General features: G+C 43.5%; 2 protein-coding genes across 5 annotated transcripts in view; one reads left to right on the top strand and one right to left on the bottom strand.

Moving 5' to 3' along the window:
- adcy6a (adenylate cyclase 6a) overlaps positions 1–8424 on the bottom strand; it is a 110979-nt gene extending 102555 nt beyond the window's left edge. Inside the window, exon 1 of the mRNA XM_037541308.1 lies at positions 8282–8424. The gene's annotated coding sequence lies outside the window, so the exon portion shown is untranslated. The remainder of the gene's footprint in view (positions 1–8281) is intronic.
- Positions 8425–8434: 10 nt separating this feature from the next.
- cacnb3a (calcium channel, voltage-dependent, beta 3a) overlaps positions 8435–23198 on the top strand; it is a 44853-nt gene continuing 30089 nt past the window's right edge. For all 4 annotated transcript variants that reach the window (XM_037541310.1, XM_017681739.2, XM_037541311.1 and 1 more), the window contains exons 1-2: positions 8435–8515; positions 9451–9543. In XM_037541310.1, coding sequence (XP_037397207.1) covers positions 8435–8515; positions 9451–9543 — 174 coding nt within the window. The remainder of the gene's footprint in view (positions 8516–9450; positions 9544–23198) is intronic.

The following is a 23198-nucleotide window of genomic DNA, read 5'->3' as shown; positions in this document are numbered from 1 at the left end:
CCGTTCTCTGTACCGGAGCCCAGGAGGGGGAATGAACTCCCACTGGCTGTCCCAACAGCAGAGTCTCTCAATGTCTTCAAACACAGACTGAAGACCGTCTCTTTACACAGCACTTAAATCAGCACTGAATTAAGTATTGATTGCAATATATTGTGCTGCACTTATAGATTATATTTTATTGAATTGCACTGTGTAGTTTACTGTATTGTAGTTTACTGTATTGTAGTTTACTGTAGTTTACTGTATTGTGTTGTACGGCTCAGAGTTCTGAGTTCAGCTCTGCTCCTTCTCTCTGTATCTACACTGACCGTGTTTCTATCAGTATCTAAGCTCAGGACCGTCTTTCTCTCTAACCTACTGGTAACTATCAGAGACTTTCTCTGAGACAAAGCGCTTTCTGTAAGTCGCTCTGGATAAGGGCGTCTGATAAATGCTGTAAATGCAAATGTACTTACATGTAATAAGATAGAGACAACACTTTATTCAGAATCTGTGTAGTGAATACAGACCTGATAGACCTGTTTTAATGTCTTTAAAGCAGAGAGATTAGACGAGGATTAAAAACAAACAACTATACGTTTTTGGCTGGTTTGTTGGTTTGCAAACAGTTGTTATTCCAAAGGAAACGTGGACCCTAATAATACAACTACCAAGAAAATATGAACTACATTATTATGTCCAGGACGTCACAATCATGTGAGAGTGCTGCTCATGTGTGCAGCTCTGTGGGGCCAGTTGTTTTACTGTGGAACAGCAGAGCGAAACGCTGAAAGGGTAAAGTAAATACAGGACTATTTATCTAATGTTCAGCTGACAAATGGGTCTGGATAGGCTGCCAGATTTTTGCCCTTCATAGGTTCCCTGTTGCCGTGAGGTAGAGCTGAGGAAGCCCTGCTATTGAACTAGCGCTGCCTGTTGTATGTGGTGAGTAACAGACGTACAAATTCATTCATCCTAATATTGCACTAGAACCTGTTTAGATCAAATCTTTTACAATGCTTGCATTGTAATTATTAAATCAAGGTGGGCGATGTGGAAAATATATAGCATCAGAATACTCATTTTAAGAATGCACAACCTGTAGCCTAATATTTCATAGACCTGAGAAGTCCTGCTTTCATTCTGTGGTCACTGTCACACCCATGCTGGTCACTCCAGGACTAAACTGGTTTTCTGTAAGACATAAATGAATGGAGTTTTGGAAAATCGATGATGTCACATCCTGGGGTAAACAAAAAAAAACAATACATTTTGCTATATGAATGTTTTCCCTCTGAACATCACCAGACCCTCTGAATTACGAGTTCATTAAGGTGCAGAAACCCACAGACCCAGATCAAGTCATCAGGCCTTGGGCACAAAGATCTGGTGGTCCCTACTTCACAGCAGGCTGCATGAGGGTTATGTAGCACCACAATGGTGGAGTCCTAATAGAACATATTTTTTTCCTGTCAAGACAAAACAATAGCAGGATTACGCACTCATTATCAAGAGCGCAGGGAAACATAAATCCATGCCCTTAACCACGCCCCCACCACTGACAAGCACATTTACCCCAATTTAAGCAGTTAAAATACACATAATCTAAAGAAGAAAGAGAGCAGCAAACTTAAAAACCCAAACCTTCCAGCATCCTACGCTAAAGCATGCTGCCACAGTGGGCGTGGAATTCTTCCCATTTATATATTACCTCTGATGACTTTATGCAGTGAAGTAGACAGGCTGCAGATCACTACCAGCTTCCTTCTTTAACTCAGGTGGCTGACATTTTTATTTAGAAATGAGCATCATTTCCTCTGTCAAAGTATCCGGTCTCATCTTTACAAATCCCAAGACACAACTTTTGAATATCTGGAGCTTCAAAGTACTTTCACTACTAAAACCCTCAAAGCTTGACTGAGGTAGCGGCAGATAGTGGAGCGGCTGCCACAGTAATAGGATAAAACAAGGCAAATGTTCAGGGAAGGCATGGAGAGCAGCAGGGTGTCACATTTACAGGAACTGGCCACAAATGTAACCATCACTACATCTTTTGTAAACATGCTTCCAGCACTTCCACGGCCACCTGGCATTCTGCTAGTAAGCACCAAAACTTTGTGGTGAGAAAGAACACTAATGGACAAACATACGAAAAGGATTCATCATAATTCTTTCAAACTGATGAAGTCTAGGTTACGGCTGCACTATTACATAATTACACATTACAGAACAAACAGCATATTAACCCTTTAAATGGCCAGAGTCCACTGACAAGCCTGAAGTGTTATTACATACCTCTATAACCCGAGAACAGCTCCGCCAGTCTGCGCTGAAGTCCCTGCAGTTACTAAATAATAAATCTTAGTAAGTAATAAGCCTGAGATTTTAAGACATTAAATATTAGCTTTGCTCCTTTAAAAATGTATGCAAATGTTTGGACGCCACTGGACAAATGACTGACATATTTTGTTGACTTTTAGAAAAAAATGCACATGAAGACGGAAGAATGGGTCCATTAAAAAGGAAATTTGGCACAGTTGTCACCATAGCAACCACCTAAAATGCCATAACAGCCATCTAGTAATAGTCTATCAATAACCTAGCAACTATCTATCAACCAATTGGTAATGCTTTAGCAACTAGCTGGAATACCATAGCAACCGCATAGCAGCACCTTAGCAACTACCTGCCAATTATGGCAACTGCCTAGCAACACCCTAGCAACTAAATGGTACATCAACCAATTAGTAACTAGCAAGCTAGCACAGACACACACACACACAGAAATACACACACACACACACTCTGAGACACAGACACACACACACACACACTCACTCACACTCAGGCAGACACAGACACACACACTCACACACTGTGTGTGTGTGTGTGTGTGTGTGTGTGTGTGTGTGTGTGTGTGTGTGTGTGTATACGTGTGTCTGTGTTTGTGTGTGTGTGTGTCTGTGTGTAAAAGCCACATCTTAGAGTTCACACGCACCTGAACATCACACACGTATTTCTACTGAGCCACAGGTCTATGTAATGAACTTTACACCAATTACACAGTAGATAAGACTAAAACACGGGATGCCTGTGACAGAAACATTTGGAGTAGTAAGCTTTTCCAGTTTGGTGAATTATATATGAGCAATATTATTAAGACATTATTAAGTAATGTATTATTAAGTATTACGACAGTAAGACTTTCTGCTCTGGGGTTAGCTGCTAAACGCAGGACACCAGCAAGGAAGCTGGTAGCAAGCACATATCAGTCCACTGGCTCAACTGTACACCACTGCTGGTCCACGCTCAGACCACCCAGATGACCGGGCTGCATACAGGCTGGAACCAGTTTTTAATCTCCTCAAACAGATTATAAATGCTTATAGCATTTTATTTTACAAAATAAACTAAGAAAAATATTACAAACAACAAAGAGAAAAACAATGAGTAGAATATTAAATGATTTTACAGGAGTGCTGTTGCTGACTCTGCTAGACTAAAATCATTTACTAAACTAATTTAACTAAAGAAATGAAGAAAAGAAAAATAAATAAATGGCACTGTGAGTGAAAAATGAACGATGACCAGTGAAATTTGGTCTGTTACTCTCCACTTAACTATCGGTGGGCTGCCCAGAAAAGGTTGAGCAGAATGCCAGTGGTCCACCAGCTTTGCCCACTGTCAGTGGCCCCCTGTCCTCTTGCTATCAGGACAGAGCTGGCAGCATGCTAGCCAAACTAATGCTAACCAACATCTTCCTCCTAGTTATCAACGCTGTTTAGCAAATAATAATTGGTGTTGGACTGAAGCTTTGACTTTTATTGAGCGGTGGATTAAAATCATGCACTGTTTTCATTTATCCGGTGTCAGTGTGAACGAACTTATCTGAACTGTTTGAAGCAGCGCAGAAGGACACTGTCAAACTCTGTCTGTGTGGAAAAGCCACTGGAACAGTGGAACAGTTACCCTCTGTGCTTAGAACTGTTCGGCCCCTTCGGTGGAAAAGAGCGTTAGTCCACCACCTACGGCGTCGCTCGCTCAGCCGGCTGCTTCAGGCAGTGCCACGGTCTCGCCTCAGTCTGGCTCCTTCACTCCAGCAGAAAGGCTAAAAAGCTCTAATCTCTGCCGTTTATGCTGAGTAAAGACACAATCACTGATTTCTTTATAGTCTGCCTTGTTGGATACACATGGAGCTCCGGTGACATCCTATCTTAAAAAATACAAAACAGGATCCCAGTGTGCAGCGACAGCTTACTGACCGGATCACTGACCGGGTCACTGACTATCACATTTGTCTTACTAAATCTCTGTCGCAGCTTAACTTTATCATTTCAGTGCCTTGTGAAATTATAGCCACACATCAGGAAACCATTCTCACTCCTTCATTATTGTTTTTTTTAATTTATTATTATTATTATTATTTACTATTCAATGTAAGAATGAGTAATTATTTACTTTAAAATTCATATACATATTGTTAATTATTATATTTTTTAATTAAGAAGAGACGATCACCAGTGGGGCTGTGTAGAGATGCCAGTGATACATTCCCAATAGTTGTATGTCATATTTCAGTAAAGAACATGAGAGAAAACACCAGAGAACAAAAACAACAACAAAAAAAAAAACAATATAAATAGTGAATTCTGTCAAACCAGTTAGGTGGAGGCTTATGATGCTGTGCTTATGCATTTTAAATAACATGACAAACATTAGGCACTAGCTGTAGGTCAGACGGTCCCTTTCAAAGCTGCTGTGATCTGAGCTTAAATAAAGGCTTTTACTTTTAGTTTTTTAGTTTGTCATGTCAAATAAAGTCTTTGAGAAATTACAGCATAGTCTGACACATGCAGGAAAAAAATCACCTAAAAATATGTGGATAGACCATAAATACAAACCATTAGAGCTGATTATTGAGCCCCTCATGAGCTTAAACAGGTCGAGGGAAATAATGACCCAAACAAGTGAAGAGTGGAAAAATCAAGTCAACCTGTCACGGGTGGCCGCGGGTCTGGGGGCTATGAAGGCTGTCAGTCTTTTGTTGTTTCTACCCAGAGAATCCCTCAGTGTCAGTCACTGAAACAGGCCTCCTGTCTCAGCACGCTGGTGTTCAGAACGCTGCGTCTCCAAATCTCTGTCCTCACATTAATACTTCAGATATTTAACCGGATTAATCCCATTATCAGCGTGAATGGCAGAGTTAGCCCTAGCCCACAGCCGTGAACTCGAAAGGTGCAGCTTTGTTCTTTCATAAACACTTAAGTTTGTTATTCAACACCCATTTTAAGTGGCATCAAACAGGACTTATAAACATGTGTAACATTAATACTTTAAAAGGAATAAGATAAACGTTGCTCTTAATGTCAAATATGCCAATAAAATGCTGCAGTCGTTCATTTTACATAATAATGCAGCTTCCAGTTACGTCAGATGGAGGCATCGGCTACTTTATGGTCTTTAAAACACAGCTAGACTCAAGTACTACAACTCTAATAACCAGTATAGCGTTTCAAAACACTTCTCTGAAACCACCGGTAAAATCTGCCAAAAATAATATTAATCATTTGTGTTTGGTTCAAATAACATACTAAAAGTACTTTTCTGTTTTTTCAGCTGCTATGCCTGTACATATCTCCAATACCATCACTGCCTTTTGGCTCTTTTCGTTGAAGGAAGGGACAAATTACTACAATCCTCTTCATATTCCAACCAGAGAACTGTGCCTACCTTGACGTCTCTGGTTAAGGTTAAGATTAGGGTTAGGGTTAGTTACAACCCCAACTTGTGATCTAGTAAGTTAGCTATAGCTAACACACACTTTAAAAAGTGATCTTAAAATACTTCAGATTAATGTAATCACTTACATTAGTGTGCACACTCAAAAGGTGGTAGTAAGTTACCTTAGTTAATGTCATTTTAAGCATAATTATGGAACGACAATATGGAACTACAATGTGAATGTACTTTATCCAAAGAATACCCTTTCATCTGTGAAACATGGTGGTGGTATTATATAGGATTGTCATTTGGACTGGGCTGGCTCAAGTTTCTTTAATGAGCACCTATAGCCAAACATAGCACCACATGCCTTGATTACAATGGAAACACCCTGGAGAGCCTTTCATGCAGCAACTGAAGGATTGTTCAAAGCCCACATGTGGAAATAAAACAGGCAGCTGCTCTACATCATTCTGAGCACCTTCACTCAAGATGGGGCTAACTTCACAAAATGCCTCATTACCCTCAAATTTAAAAGAAATAAGAGAGAAAGTTTAGAAAAATATTTCTTCCCAGTCCTCGCCTGTCCTGTTTTCTGCCCAGTGACAATCAAGCTTCACTCTGAAGTGTCATTCACTGATGCTGCAGCTAATTGTCCTGACCTTCTGGGCGGTCATACAAAAAAAAAACAGAAAAACTGAAGACCACGCTCAAAATGAGTTTTCATACCTTTAAAGGCAGTTTTACTATCCATCTATCCATGCATCCATCCATCCATCTGAGAGAGAGAGTGAGTGAGTGAAAGAGAGACCAGGGAGTGTTAGAGAGAGTGAGTGGGTGAGTGAGTGAGAGATAGAGTGTGAGAGTGAGTGAGAGAGAGTGAGAAAGAGAGAGAGAGTGTGAGTGAGTTAGTGAGTGAGTGAGTGAGTGAGTGAGTGAGAGAAAGAAGGGAGAGTGACAGAAAGAGAGAGAGAGTGAGAGAGTAAGAGTGAGAGAGTGAGTGAGAGTGTGAGAGAGAGTGTGAGTGAGTGAGTGAGTGAGTGAGTGAGAGAGAGAGGGAAGAGAGAGAGTGACAGAAAGAGAGAGAGAAAGAGAGAGTGAGAGAGTGAGGGAGAGAGTGAGAGAGTGTGAGAGAGAGTGTGAGAGAGAGAGGGTGGGTGAGTGAGTGAGTGAGTGAGTGAGTGAGTGAGTGAGTGAGTGAGTGAGAGAGAGAGTGAGAGTGTGAGTGAGAGAGTGAGAGAGAGAGGGAAGAGAGAGTGACAGAGAGAGAGTGAGTGAGTGAGTGAGTGAGAGAAAGAAGGGAGAGTGACAGAAAGAGAGAGAGAGTGAGAGAGTAAGAGTGAGAGAGTGAGTGAGAGTGTGAGAGAGAGTGTGAGTGAGTGAGTGAGTGAGAGAGAGAGGGAAGAGAGAGAGTGACAGAAAGAGAGAGAGAAAGAGAGAGTGAGTGAGTGAGTGAGTGAGAGAGAGAGTGAGAGAGAAAGGAGAGAGTGACAGAAAGAGAGATAGTGTGAGAGAGAGTGGGTGAGTGAGTGAGAGAGAGAGGGAAGAGAGAGAGTGACAGAAAGAGAGAGAGAAAGAGAGAGTGAGTGAGAGTGTGAGAGAGAAAGGAGAGAGAGTGGCAGAAAGAGATAGAGTAAGCGAGTAAGAGTGAGAGAGTGAGTGTGAGAGTGAGTGTGAGAGTGAGTGAGTGAGTGAGTGAGTGAGGGAAGAGAGAGTGACAGGAAGAGAGAGAGAAAGAGAGTGAGAGAGTGAGAGAGTGTGAGAGAGAGTGTGAGAGAGAGAGGGTGGGTGAGTGAGTGAGAGTGTGAGAGAGAGGGTGAGTGAGTGAGTGAGAGAGAGAGAGAAGAGAGAGTGACAGAGAGAGTGAGTGAGTGAGTGAGTGAGTGAGTGAGTGAGAGAGAAAGGAGAGAGTGACAGAAAGAGAGAGAGAGTGAGAGAGTGAGTGAGTGAGTGAGTGAGTGAGCGAGAGAGAGTGTGAGAGAGAGTGGGTGAGTGAGTGAGAGAGAGAGGGAAGAGAGTGACAGAAAGAGAGAGAGAAAGAGAGAGTGAGAGAGTGAGGGAGAGAGTGAGAGAGAGAGAGTGTGAGAGAGAGTGTGAGAGAGCGCGAGTGAGTGAGTGAGTGAGTGAGTGAGTGAGTGAGTGAGTGAGTGAGGAAAGAGAGAGAGTGACAGAAAGAGAGAGAGAAAGAGAGAGTGAGAGAATGAGGGAGAGAGTGAGAGAGAGAGTGTGAGAGAGAGGGTGAGTGAGTGAGTGAGTGAGAGAGAGAGGGAAGAGAGAGAGTGACAGAAAGAGAGAGAGAAAGAGAGAGAGAGAGTGAGGGAGAGAGTGAGAGAGAGAGTGAGTGAGTGAGTGAGTGAGTGTGAGAGAGAGGGAAGAGAGAGAGTGACAGAAAGAGAGAGAGAGAGAGAGAGAGAGTGAGAGAGAGAGAGAGAGAGAATGAGAGAGAGAGAGAGAGAGAGAGAGAGAGAGAGAGGGGGGGGGGAGAGAGAGAGAGTGACAGAGAGAGAGGGGGGGGGGGTGCAGCTCTATCACGCGACCATCTCCCTCACTCTCCCTCTCTCTCCTGCCCGGATCCACTCACTGGGTTTTTAATGGTTTCTTCATCGTCGCGGATCAGACCTCCTCGTCCTGATCACCTCCTCTCCTCCTCCGCTCCGATGCTCCCTCTGCATGTGTTGTCTCTCTCCGCCGCCTCCACTCAGCCCCTCGCCCGCCTCCCTGCGCTCGCAGATACATGGTGCAAGTGAAAATGTCCCAGTCGGCCGCAGACCCGCTGCCTGGCGCCGAGAGCGGCTCTCAGTCCCATTATTTTCAGGTAGGTGTGATTAAGGCCGCTCGCCTCCGCGGCGGCTGCCTTTCCGCCCCTTTACCGCAGCTATAGCGCCGTCGCCGCTCCGCGCAGGAGGAGCCACGGAGGAGTCCTGCAGCTCCGAGCTCGGCGAGCAGCAGCGCCTCCTAACAGCACCAGCATCGGCGGCTCCGGCGTGTAAACACCGACATATCGCGCGTTCAGTCGCACTCGGCCCGTTAACTGTCGTAATGACCGCGATAAGACGCCTTATAGCACTGCTATCCGGCCGGAAAGCCCCTTTCCTGCCTGTCCTGTGGGGGTTTCCGCTCAGTCCAGCCGGTTCAGCTCAGTTCAGGGTTGAGATTCCTCACCGTAGCCGAGAGGCCTGGACCTGGACCTGGACCTGGACCTGGACCCGGACCCGTTGTAAACGGCTGGTTGGCTCATCGTTCCTTATCCGGCTCGACCGCGGCGCTGAAAATGAGCGTGCTTGTGTGACCAGAGCGGAGAAAACTGACCCCTGATCAGAAACACCATCTTCAGCATCCCCGTCCTTCACCCCTCCAGCTCACCGTTGCGGTGCGGCGCCGCGGCCCGGACTTCGGCTCGAAAGTGCTGTTTTAGTAAAACACGAAGCTCGACCGGACAGTTAATAACAGGCCCCCGGCCGCGCGCGGCTGCCCTCGTGTTTGCGCTGGGAACCCGGTTTGTTTGTTTGTTTACTTCAGTTTAAGGCAGATTTTTGGAGAAGCGCTGCAGCTCAGAGCTCAGAGCCCTCCTGACCACACCTGACCAGAGGGTTATTACATTATACATGCGGCGCTTATGGACGACAGCAGGTCAGAGCTGTTATGACCTACCTTCAGTCCAGAGTAACTGGAAGTCAGTAAAAAAGAAAAAGTGAGTTGTTTTTAAGACGTCTGGTCATTTTCAGTAACGTCCACTGTGCTTTTCTACAGTTGCCAAGAAAGCTGCCAAAGCGCAAGAGCCGCTTCAAACGCTCGGACGGCAGCACCTCATCTGACACCACGTCCAGCTTCATCAAGCGGCAGGTACGTCAGCTCATGCTCTGCTGACCTGGCTGAGCCTTGTGGTCAGGAGTGGGTAGTTTGGTCATTTGGTGAAACTGGCTGCGGTTTTCAGTGGTCTGGGAAGAAACCTAGTGGTTCCTTTAAGTCCAGTACCTCTTTCGGTAGTTAATGTAGGACTCACCACGAGAACGTTTAACCAAGCATTTCAGTTAAATGGCTTGATTGGATGTAAACAAGCACCTGGACACTGATGGCAGGTGGTTGTGAAGTCCTGAAGAAACCCTCAGAGATCCCCGTTTGTATCCAGTCGCTGTTTAAACTGATGACCTCAGACCAGCCGAGTAGAAAAGACCCTACATTACTGCCAGCTTTAGAGTCAGGTCAGAGCTCGTGAAGGAGGTCAGATCATTACGTTTCAGAGTGACCGGTGAAGGCCTGGCGCTGCTGCTTCCCAGTCCAAATCACAGCACGACTGCATGGCTCATTTTACCCGTGACTGTCTTGTATGCTCGGCCATGTCTGGTGCAGATGTAGCCCGGTTTGACCTGGACTTTGACCTGGTTTGACCTGGACGCTGTGTTTTGACATGTTTAGTGTAAATTTCTACCTGAGTCGGGTTTGTGTTGCTGAGCGTAACAAGCGAGTGGCCATATTAGCAATGAGCATTTCTGCTGTAATTCCAGGAACAGGCGCTAGATGGCAGCAGCTCACTGCCTCTTTTACATGAAAATCAGCCCAGTTTTTTAATTAATGTTTTCAGGTCAGCCAAGCCAGCAGAGGGGGTGGGAGTGAGGGGGGGGGGGGGTTCTGGTGTTATTTAAGAGAATCTTGAGAAATGCTGAGAGGAAAAAAAATAGGTTACAGCGGGCTCAGTCAGCACTGAAGCTCATCACAGCACAGCTCGGACTCTCGTTATCACTGCATGGTGCATGTGCTTCTTAAATTCAGTTCTGGGATTATGTGGAAAATGTGCCGGTTTTTACCTTCTGGACGTTTCTGATCACACAGAAGGTTAATTGAGATATCAGAAGAAACGAGCCTGAAACAATAAGGCTGAAGATCCTACAGATGAGGCACTGAATGTAATGAATAAAAGCCAATCTGAGATCAGAACTGACCTTATTATTACTGTGATGGTTCATATCTCTGATCATACTCAGCCCAAATCATCAAGCCATACCATTAATGACAACATGTTAGTTTACTGATTAAACTGGTTGAGACACAGTGACTTTCGTCTGCTTTTTTTGATCACATCAGTGGTTGAGGGGGGAAAGTGTTAACTAGTAATATCATATTAATATATCACATATGATATTACTGTGATATTGCCCCCCCTCCCCCCTGTCGTCAAGCTCTGAGACCCTCATACAGTTCAGACAGAAGATTAGATATGACCGCTGATTCATGCTGACCTGAGAGGACCCATGTTTTTCATTTTTCTTGTATTTTGCTTTCTTCCACGACTCACTTCTGTTAGCTGTGTTGAGTTTACATGAACTAAAATCCGTTATAATTCCTTTCTACATGAACTTTTTCTGACCTCTCTTTATCGCTTGGAATTACACAGACTATCGGAAATGTAGTTCACAGCACCTTCGCTGGGATGGGACATTTAGCTGCAGTGCTAAGCTGGCTGGCTCTCTTTGTCCTAAGCCATGTTGCTTTTGTTGCGCAGCATGCAGAAGTGCTTGTTGGCTAATGGTTAGCCAGTGGTTAGTGTGTGGTTAACTTGTTAGGCTACATTCAGCAGAAGCACAGGCTCAGCACAGGCTACACCTAAAGCTGCGTTCACATCACAGGCCTCGCTGCTCAGATCCCATCTCTGACTCGACGGTTCTCACTCGTTTAGGTCAGTGACTCTAATCTGTCATAAATGTGATGAACTGGCTCCTGAACTGACCCTCATGAGCTCCTCCTACTCAGTGATGTCACGTGACTGAATCACTGCATCATCAGCACAAACTAACGAGCAGAACGAGCTTCGCTGAGAAGATCATTAACTCTGATCAGCTCTCAGCTTCATTATTAGAGCCAGACGGAGGAGAAAAAGGTGAGGCAACTGTCCGGCGGTGTTGCGACAGTGGCTGCTGAGTGGTCAGACTTTCCCACGCAGGCTTTGACGTGTTTCTTAGCTAACGCTTATCCTATGTTCCGGTCAAGCCATACATGTTTGTTCATGTGGGCTAATATATAATATGTATGTAAATGTAAAGTCTGGTTCATGTGAAAGGCCATGCTGTGCTTCGTGGATCATGTCGGTGATTTTAGGCTTGTTGGTTCACTTTAAATCCCTGACTAATGTGTCCTGTGACCACTGATGAAGGACTAGAGGATGACCAACACAAACTGTGCAGCAGCAGATGAGCTGTCGTCTCTGACTGTACATCTACAAGGTGGACCGACCAGGCAGGAGCGTCTAATAGAGTGGACAGTGAGTGGACAGTGTTTAAAAACTCCAGCAGCACTGCTGGGTCTGATCCACTTGTGCCAGCACAACACACACTAACACACCACCACCACATCAGTGTTACTGCAGTGCTGAGAATGACCCACCACCCAAATAATGACCTTTTTGCCACGGCGTCCACCTCTAATGCAGACAACATTCTGCTGTAGTTTGTTAACCAGAATGTCAGGAATAAAGACTAAAACGAAGGAGTGAAGAATGAAAATATGATTATATTGGGAAGGATGTTAATTATCATAATCAGGAGGTGGGAGGCAGTTTCAATTTTCTCCCAGAATATCACACTTCCTAAAATATTAATGGTGCTCATTTGGAACCGGAGCCTGTTAGTTGATGTTGGCTCATCCACTCTCTCTGTTGGCTCCTGGTGCGCTAACCTGACCAGCACTCAGTCTGGGTCTAATTTATTGACTCTCGGATCAATAAAGTGTCACTGGTGCATGTAATGGCACACGTGTAAATTAGAGCTCAGCGCATTAACCGAACACCTCCAACAAGGTTAACTCGCATTTCAGACAGATCAGCCCAGATTCAGCCAATAGTTAAACGGACCGTTTCACAACTTTTTGAAAGTGCTGTGTGAATTTCAGCAGCAGACGTCTAGACAGTCCTGCAAGACCTCGTGGTGCTCGTTCCTCTGGATGAAAGGCTTCATGGTTGGAACGGTGTGTTGATGTCCCAGTTAGTGAACCTCGTCACAAACCCGGTGCACTTACAGCAGATTCAGCTCATTTGATTGTTGTCGGGTTTTTTTTTTCTCATTTCCAAAAACATCTTACATCTGACTGAGGTGGGCTTGTCTTATGGATCATGACTCATCTCTGCAGGAGAAACAGTGCCATCCACCTTTTCTATGTAGACTCTGCTGCACCTACATCTAGATTCCATTTATACTTATTCAGTGTCATTTAAGAAGAATTGAACAGTTTTTAATTAAAAATGGCTCAATGCTGTTTTTCCCCTTATGATACTGAGATTGAAACTGTGACCAGGTTTGTGATAAGATTGTCTTTAAAAACTGCTAAGCTTTAAATGATTTTCTATAATACTGAAATGCTTTCATACCACACGCTACGCTAACACTTCTACCCCACCTTTCCTGTTCTTTACTTTTCTGTGCTTCACCTTTGCAGCTCTATAACTCGTCCTGCACTGGTTTTAGCCTGGATGTGGAGACATTCGGACTGTATTCATGCCTTTTCCTTTTCTTTTTAATCCAGTATTTAATCCAGAAATATCAGCTTGACACCAGTCAGTGGCACTTCAGTCTTTAATGTTTATATCATATGAATTCAGTGCTGGAGATACAGTTGTGAGTTTCAGTGCCTCCAGTCAAATGACGATGCAGTTCTTTTCCACCGTCATTAGATTTCCATTAATGTTGTATTACAGGAAGCTTAATGTGAGTCGGATACGATTTCATTAGTTTAGCTAATAAAGCCAAATAAATGTAAATAAAATAAATCGCTTCATTTTTCTCTCTTTTCTTTTTCTAACTCAGTTCTGAATTTTACCTGTGTTCTGTGACAGGTTTAGCTTTTATAGGTATTGTTAATTTTAGCATTAGGTTGCTGAACAAGTGCCTTTTCTCACATTTCCACACTCTGGAGGAAAGCGGTAGATGTGTGTGGCTCTGTGTCCTCATGGACTCTGTTATGGACAGTGCAGTGCAGTGTAGTGTATCTTCTCTTGTTGGCTGCAAAGTAAAGAATCTAGTATTTTTCTTTAACAACAAAATAAGTTGGTTTAGAAGCAAAATAGCCAATAGGCCAACTTAGCGGCTTAAATATATAATATATATATAAATATATTACAAACATATTGTAAAAAAAAAAAAAAAAAAAAAAAAAACATAAATACATTTTGCACAGATCACATTTTACATTTATTGTCTTAAATATGTCAAATGTATCAAATAAACAGCAATTGTACATTAAAATGTGCGTCTCTGTAGAAGGTGGCCACTTATTTTCACTTAGTTTCTCAACAAACGTGTTAATTCAGCACAAATCACACAACAATGTTTATACAGATTAGTACATAAAACTGACCAGTCTCCTTTCCCTCGGCTCTGACCGGTCAGTGTTTGTAATGTGTAAGGTTCCCTTTGGTTAATGCAAAATGAAATATCATTTCACACCATGATATATTTAGAAAGTGTGATATTTATCAGCATCATGCAGGACTGTACGAGCTCCAGCAGAAGCTGCTCTGTGGTATTTTTAGGACTTTTTACTGTATGTTATGAGGATGAGCTCGGATCCGATCCCTGGAGCGTCTTACGTTCTGTACAAATGTTACAGTGAGAGAACTAAAAGCATCTTGACCCTGAATATTATATAATCTGCCTGCCTAACAAAGCTCCCCGCGCACACTCACCAGCCGCTCTCCAGCGTTTAAGGACGTTCCCTGGTGTGAGACAGTGGGCCAAACAGAGGCAGCGTGAATTATTAAATCTCTGACACGTAGCTTAGCACGCGTTGCATAACGAAATGCTCATGTGTGGAGACTGTATCCCAGTTTCGGGGCTTGTTGAGCAGGTGATGCTGCAGCTTGTGGAGAATCGCCTCTGCTTTGTGCCAGACAGAATCAGAGCGAGTGATCCAGCTCTGTCATTCAGCCGGTCACACTTATTACATAATTCCCAGCTATTCGAGCTGATCACAGCTTTTTTCTAGAGTTCTTAGCTTAAACAGTCAGATGTTTATGTTGATAAACCGAACGTAAACTAGGTGCATTTTAATCAGTTCAGTTGACGTGAATAAACAGTCAGACTGTGACTGGATAAAGCTTGTGTGATATAATTTAGGCTATATTGAAGTTGCAGTGTGTAGCAAAATAACTGCAATATATTTATTGCAGCGCAAACCAAAACAAGCTTGCTTGCGACTGTACAGAATCAACTGTTTGCAGTTATTTTCCAGTTATGACTGTAAAAGCTGCGTAAGACAGTTCTGCAGCTGCTGCCTTGTTAAAAACAAACTTGAATACGGAGTGACAGTTACATTTATTTAGGTTGATGCATTTGCATTAATTTGTCTGCTGTTTCCACGGATTGGCTCCTCGTGATGTCAGTCGTTTTGTTCTGCTGCTGCTGTTTAACTTCACTGTGCTTGGTTTTGACCTTTGTGCTGTAACAGTGTCGCAGTCAAAGACCTTTAAAAGTAAATTATTTTCTCTTTTTGAAAAGATTTCTTGTTTCTGTTTGCGCCACTTGACTTACAGGGGAAACCCACCCATTTCTCCAAATTTCTTCCAAATATCATTAACGTGCAAAGTCACAGTGGTTTGATGTGAAATGGTCTATGCCTTCCGCCCGAAGACCGCTGGGATAGGCTCCAGCACCCCCCACGACCCTGACGGAGAAGCGGCTTAGAGGATGGATGGATGGATGGATGGATGGATGGATGGATGGATGGATGGTCTATTCTAGAGAATCTAAGCAGTTCAGAATTCAGGACTGTTCAGTGGTGCTGAAAGGAATCAGACATCTGAACTGTTTAATGCGTCGAAAGGCTACATTAAACAAAATATTACTGCATGAAATGGTTCTGAAAACACTGCCTGATGACTGACAGATTGTTTTATGACTATTCTGAGACGATTTTGGCCTAAAATGTCTTTTTAAAAAACACATTGATGGTGGAGAAGCAGGTGCAGGGCATTATGTGGCAAAACGGCCCCCAAAGAAAACGTATTTTTATATTTACGCATTTTATATTTAGTTTTTTTTACTGTTAGAATGATTAGATGTAGTTAGACAGCAGGAACACCACACTGTTCTATGACTACACACACGCTGACACACACACACATCTGGGTCTCAGGAGAGGCTGTTAATGATCTGGTGAGTTAGGCAGGATCTATAAGGGGGCTGGGATTGGGATCAGTGACGGAGGAATGACGATGGAGGTAAGAGGAGGAAGGAAGAGCGAGAGCAGGGCAGCGTATTTATATTAGAACATTCTTATGAATATCGCTGATGGTCACATCATGAGTGCATAGAGGACTGCAGAGGAAAAGCACTACGGCACAGTTAGAGTGAGTACACCCCTCTGTCTCACTTTCCGTCTGTCTTTTGCTTTGTTTTCTTTTTCATGTTTGCAGGTTGACTTATAGCAGATATATGTGGAGGGGTTGTGCTGTGATTGAAGATTGCTCTGTTTATTAATCTATATTAATAAATATCTCCAGGATGAGCTTTTAGAACAGTAAATATACACATTCTGCAGTTAAGCAGGGTCATCGTTATTACGGAATAGCCCTTATTGATCTCATATATTTATGAGAATGGATTTTGATGTGGAGACATTACGATATCATTGTATATTATTATATTCCGTGTTTGTTTTTATTTATGTGTATTAAAGGCATTAAAATAAGTGTCAGCTGAAACGTTAGCAGAGCTTGTCTGATGCTGTTTGAGTGCCACGTGTACATAATATTCATCCTTATTGTTCCTGTTTGCTTTCCGTTCAGACGACTTCTTCATCTAAACTGGAGTGCGGGGATTAACTGGATTTTAATTTAGAGAGATTGTGCTGTTAAAGGCTCGTTTTAGTTTGAAACCTGTTAGTGTTGCACCAGTAAGAAGTGCCGGTTGTTGCAGTTCATGTTCCAGCGTTTAGCTGTTGTTTGTTTCTGTATGACTGCAGCCGTGTGGCTTATCATTACTGTTGTAATAAAATAGTAATTTCAGTGCATCCAAAAAGACCACTGACTGCACAAACACACCATTAGAGATCAATCAAACTTTACGTTTTAGCTGTCACAGTAATTATTCAGTACATAATGCAGCAAAGACAGGTGCTGTTTCAGAGAATCGTTCATTTATATGTATAAAGTGACAGGTGGTGGGAGAGAGGAGGATGTTAGCCAGACTAGCGTCCGTGCTGGAGAACAGCTCCCACCCCATGCGTGAGACTCTGGTAGCACTGGGCAGCGCTCCTTCAGTGACCAGCTACTTCACCCCAAGTGTGTGAAGGAGGCCATCGCAGGTCCTTCCTTCCTGCTGCTGTTAGACTGAACAACCAGCACTGCTCCAGTAGAACCCCCTCCATCCCCACTGGACCCCACACACCTACAGAACATACTGGGATCTTATCACCTTTTCCCCTGTGCAGTGTAATCAACAGTCCAGTGCAGTGCAGGGCTAAAGATCTCTGTAGTGTAAATACTGAGCTTTCTGTTTATAATGGTTTAATCAGTGGTTTTCAACCTGTGGGCCGTGGCCCCCCAGTGGGCCACAGACGTACTGTAAAGGCCAAAAATCTTTTTTTTGTTTCTTTCTTTTTTCTTTTCTTCTCCAATAAATAGATAATTCAGCATATTTAGTTTGTTTATTTGCGAAACAAAACATGTTTTGTTTGAGTTCGATGATTGGTTTGTCTTGTGTACACATCATGGATAAATGCTTAAAAACAGGGTCTTTGACAACAAAAGACCCTGAAGCTGGACCATCTACAAGTGAAGCAGCCACTGTATCTCTTACTGAGAGAACCGAGAAAAGCAAGCATAAATTGAAAAGGAGAAAATGCAGCAGTGAGTACCTTGGCACTAGAACAGAACTGCACAGGAACAGAAAACGAGCCGCTGCCACTCTGCGTTGTGTGTTCGGATGTCTTGGCAAATGAAGCTTTGAAGCCAACCAAGTTACGTCGGCATTTGGAGACTAAACACAGCGAGTATGCATTTAAACCTGTGGAATTTTTTGAGAACAAACTTAAAGAATGCCAAAGCAGGCAAAAGACCCTTGAATTGGCTTGCTCTGGAACCCATCCATCCATCATCTCCCGCTTCTCCGGGGTTCGGGTCGCGGGGGCAGCATCCTAAGCAATGAGGCCCAGACCTCCCTTTCCCCAGCCACTTCCACTAGCTCTCCGGGGGGATTCCGAGGCGCTCCCAGGCCAGCTGGGCGATATAGTCATGCCAGCGTGTCCTGGGTCTTCCCCGGGGTCTTCTCCCTGGTGAACTTGCCTGTGACACCTCCCGAGGGAGGCATCCTAGATGCCCGAACCACCTCAGCTGGCTCCTCTCCTGCGCAAAGGCTGGAAAGCCACATGGGACTGGGGAGAGTTTGATTTTACCTGCTGAGAAAGGGATGGTTAGCGTGATGTTGGGAGAAAAACCTGCAAGCCACTGAATCTCATATGACTTTCTGAGAACACAGTTGAACGGCGAATAAATGAAGTGGCACCTGATGTAACCCAGCAGCTTATAAAGAGTGCGAGAGTCGCTTTCATGCAATACACCTGGATGAATCTACTGACATTGCGAATCTTCCCAGCCTTCTTGCGTTTGTGAGGTAATGAGCATAACCTTGGAAAATTTGAAGACATCTTATTTTATAAGCCTCTACCCACCAAGACAACTGCGGAAGCTGTTTTTGATGTTTTCAATGCATTTATTGTGTCGAACGGAATCGAGTGGTCCAAATGTGTGGGAGTTGGCACTGAAGGAGCAAGGGCAATGATGGGACAACGTATGGAGCCATCGCGCGCGCGAAAGCTGTAGCACCGCTGGCGACTTCTGTCCACTGCAGTTTACACAGAGAAGCATTAGCTGCCAAGAGAATGGCAAGAGACCTTAAATTGTGCCGGATGAGGCAGTGAGGACAGGAACTGGGCAGCGGTCACGTTCAGCTTCTTTACATACTGAGGTAAGGTGGCTTTCTCGCGCCAAGGCGCTGGCTCGACTTTTTGAACTGAGGGATGAAGTAAGAATTTTTATTGGACTCAAACTTTGAACTTCCAGACCGCTTCACTGATTTTGAGTGGCTTGCTAAATTCAGTTACCTCTCAGACATTTTACCCACTTGAACGGACTCGAGCTTAGCCTTCGAGGCAAGTCAGTGACCGCGCTTCACGTCCAAAACAAAATCGAAGCTACAATAAAGAAGCTGGACATGTGGACCAAGCGTGTGGAACAGTCAAACATTGGACGGTCTGTCAGATTTCCTGACAAGAGAAAATGCTTCTCTGCCAAATGCGGCTTCAAGACCGATTGTTGAGCACCTGCAAAGTGTGAAAATGCAGCTACGCGATTACTTTCCAGCTCTAGACGTTCATTTCAGCTGGATAGAAAATCCCTTTGTCGACATATGCCAAGGAGCCATCGCAAGTCTGAGTGCGTCTGAGCAGGACAGCCTGATCGAGCTCTCTTGTGTCAGTGCTTTAAAATGAATTTCTTCACAAATGTCCTTGGTAAATGTTTGGCTTCGTGTTAGGTCAGAGTACCCTGATCTTTCAGACAAGGCAGTGAGATTCCTGATGCCGTTTCCCACAACGTATCTCTGCGAAACTGGATTTTCTATGTTGGTGGTACTCAAGACCAAATACAGGAATAGGCTTAATGTTGACCAGACTTTCTGCACTTCAACCTTGGTAGCTGGTGAACAACATCAGCCATCTCCTTAGGTGAGTGACACATGCTGTAAATGTTTACTTTCTTTAGTTGTGTGATTATCAGTCAGTTCACAGATCACGTGGATGGTTGCACTGTATTTGGTTTTAAACGGCAATAAAAAATATTCTGGGGGGCCGTGGAAAGTTTTGGGGTGGGTTATGTGGGCCTTGGGTTGCAAAAGGTTGGGAAGCCCTGGTTTATATTGTAACTCCTCACCATCACATGTGTAACATAAACCAGTAGCTCATGCGCAAAACTCCACATGAACTTCAGGAAAATATCCTCACAGTGTAAATAGCTTTATATTTATTTATAATTCTTCATATTGTTCATTTTCTGTGAAGGACAGAGTTTGTATTTTTATCTTATTTTTTATGTTTAGTATTATATATGTTGTCTGTATAGTAACAAGTAGCAATCTGTAAAAAGTACAGATTAAGTTAAGTACTTAACAAAGTTCATTACTTGTTTGTTCATTTCTCTGCTTGTTACTTCTCGTTTCTTGAGTGTCTTGCTGTCCCTTTACTGCTGTAACACTGAGAATTCCCTGTTGTGGGACAAATAAAGGATCATCTTATATATACAGTATATATATATATATATATATATATATATATATATATATATATATATATATATATATATATATATATATATATATATATATAATATACAGCTCTGCTTCTACTGTGACCTTCAGCTCCAATTTCACACCACATTTTATTTCACAAAATAAAAATTCAGGCAGGCAGTTTTTGGAGCCTCATTTCCACATACAGACTGTATGGACTGGGCACTGAGTGGGACTTGTGAACACTTCTGAATCGATTCACAAATGTCCAAAATTGATTTTCTAAATATTTAATTTCTAACGTAATGCTGACGGAATGTAAAAGCCGGACCTTGGGAGTGCGGAAGTGCAGTGCCTGGACAGTCTGTGACGAACGCATAAAGCCAAGTTCGGTCAGGAGTCGCAGCCCAAATGTTACGACATTTTGTCCTTTCAACAAAAATCAGGCCACGTTGGGAGCCACAACATTTAATGTCCAGTGTGTCTCAGTAAGTGATAACGTTATTGTCCTAGTGCAGGTTAAAAATATAAACGAAAACGCGGATTTACTTTACTCTGCTTTAGGCTTCATCTATAGCTGCCTTCCTCCAATTTCCACCAGGACATTTTCCTCAATAGCAGAGCGGCTTATTGGAAAATGTCTCTCAACGTTCGGCTGTTTCTCGCAGCTGAAGTCGCTTCTTATTCTCCAGCTTTTTTTCGACTTCTTCCGTTCCACCTTAAATTCTGACTGAGGCCCTGAACGTAAATGCAGCACCATTTAAGGTGGAACGGGGAAACTCCAAAGAGAAGCGACTTCATCTTCACAACTTTTTAGAGTTTGACAGTCTCTCATTGCAGATTTAACGTTCCAGGAAACCAAATGTGCTGCTAACCACATCACTTCCCTGTCTTATTAATTAAAGATACTGGAAGTAAATTCATTACAGATCATTACAAAAACTTTGCTTTAAAGTACCGAGAAACAGAAATGCACCAATAATCATTTTATCATCGCATCTGAATCATAATCGAATCGAATCGTGAGGTGCCAAGAGATTCACACACCTAGCTTAAACCCTCACTGCTAAAAAATGAGGAAAGCGCAGTTTATCATAAAATGATCCTTTAACATAAACAGTATACAAGTATCTTCTCCACAGTGATTGACTTCTGCTTCTGTTTCTTCCTGCTGTTTTTTATGGATTTTTATTCTCATTTTTATTATTAGCAGATCATGCTCATAAACACGCTCCAGCTTACAGCGGACTAATCGGATTCATTCACCAGCGGCTCGGTTTTCACTCTGTGGTAAAAGTGTGATGTAGCGTTTGCTGCAGACAGGAGTGTACGGCAGAATGTGGTATAGAGGTAGAGAGTCATGAGGGGGTTGGGGGAGGAGTGCAGGAGAGCGAGTGTGTAGAGCGGCTGTGAAATCAGCTGCATGAATAATGGATGGGAAACGGCGGCTCTGACAGCTCACAAACAGCCATAACATCATTAAGCATCACTTAGCCCCAGCACTTCTGATACGCTCGGCCCATAAACGTGTGTGGGGTTGGGTGTGTCTGAGTGTGTGTGTGTGTGTGTGTGTGTGTGAGAGTGTGTGTGTGTGTGTGTGTGTGTGTGTCCAGTATGATCTAATTAAGGTCCATGTCTAATATGGGCATTAGGGCTGAACGATGTTTTAATGTCACAATATTTTCCTGTGATATTTTTATATATTGCAGTATTTAAAGGCTAAATCAAAGCCATAAATGTATTTATAAACTATTTGAATATGGAGCTAATTAACACTATGTAACATTATGTAACCATTAAAAACGATTCTCCGTGTAACTAAACGCGACGTCCAGAGCGTTTAAAACGCGACGTCCAGAGCGTTTAAAACGCGACGTCCAGAGCGTTTAAAACGCAACGTCCAGAGCGTTTAAAACGCAACGTCCAGAGCGTTTAAAAGTAAATGTAATTTTACATTCATGGTGAAAGACGCATGCGGAGCGCTGTAAGGCAAAATACTGACTAACGTTACATAGAAATGTATGACTGGTGGTTTTGGATAGTAATAAAATGCCTAGATTTACATTGTAGACATTGCGACCCAACACTGTAAAGCACATTTTCCAAGTTTCCGTTCAGATTCACAGCAAAACACTCAGAATGACTTCCTTTGCTGCTCAAAGCCTCAGTCTGTATGTGTGGGTGGGGTGGTGTGACCTGGATAGTAAGACCTAGTGGAGTCCCATGACTGATACTCGTGCCACAGTGAGATCTGTTCTGGTGTGTGTGCGTGTGCGTGTGTGTGTGCGCGTGTGCGTGTGCGTGTGTGTGTGCGCGTGTGCGTGTGTGTGCGTGTGCGCGCACTCTCCCAGTGTGCCCAATAGACTGTTTAATTCACACCTGTGTCTGGCACTGTGTGTTCTTCTCTGTTACTGTAGCCAGGCTCCTGGTCTAGATGTTCCATTACACTCACTCCCTCTCCTCATTTCTCCCCACATGTCTCTCCACCTCTTCTCCTGTTTAAAAAGCTTACATGCCCACATTCATCTCTCTTGTTTTTGTTTCATCTGTGGATCAGTGATCCCTCTCTGTCACTCTCTCTCTCTCTCTCTCTCTGGGGTTGTTACTGCAGTGAGGTGGTGAGAAAGAAATCAGACCCAGAGGAGATGCTCTCTCTGCTGGCTAATCACTGCCTCTGCAGGCCGCCTTTCTGGTCTCACTGCTGCAGAGAGAGGCTTTCTGTGGCTAGTGAGAAGGGGTGGGTGATATAACACTATGGGTGCAGTCCCATTCCTCCTTTTCACCCCTACCCCTTGTTTTCGGGTGCTGCCCCTTGTTCCTGAGCTACAGGGCAGGGGTTGAGATCTTCCTCTGAAATGAGCCCCTCTAATAAAAGAGCATCACTTCATTAACAGCTACTAGCGCCGCTCTGTAGGCGACCCTGCCTGTCTGCAGGGACAGCAGAGGAGGGGAAAGTTCAGCTCCTCACTGCTGGGCTTTAGTTACATTTAGTTTCATATTGAGAAGTAGCTTTATAGGTTTGTTTATAGATATTACACTGTAATAGATCCTTTATTAAAGGGAAATTACAAAAATGTTAGCGTTTCTTTTTTAGTTCTGTATCGAAAGTGTAATATACTGTGATGCAAAAACGCCGTTATGTATCATAAAATTTGCATATTGTTACACCCCTACTGTATACTGGACTACTACATCATCCGGGGATCTTTGGCGTACAGGGGAAATTCATGG

This window comes from Pygocentrus nattereri, chromosome 9 (assembly GCF_015220715.1).
Source record: "Pygocentrus nattereri isolate fPygNat1 chromosome 9, fPygNat1.pri, whole genome shotgun sequence".
NCBI classification, from domain to species: domain Eukaryota; kingdom Metazoa; phylum Chordata; class Actinopteri; order Characiformes; family Serrasalmidae; genus Pygocentrus; species Pygocentrus nattereri.
This window is presented reverse-complemented; position numbering and strand designations above follow the sequence as displayed.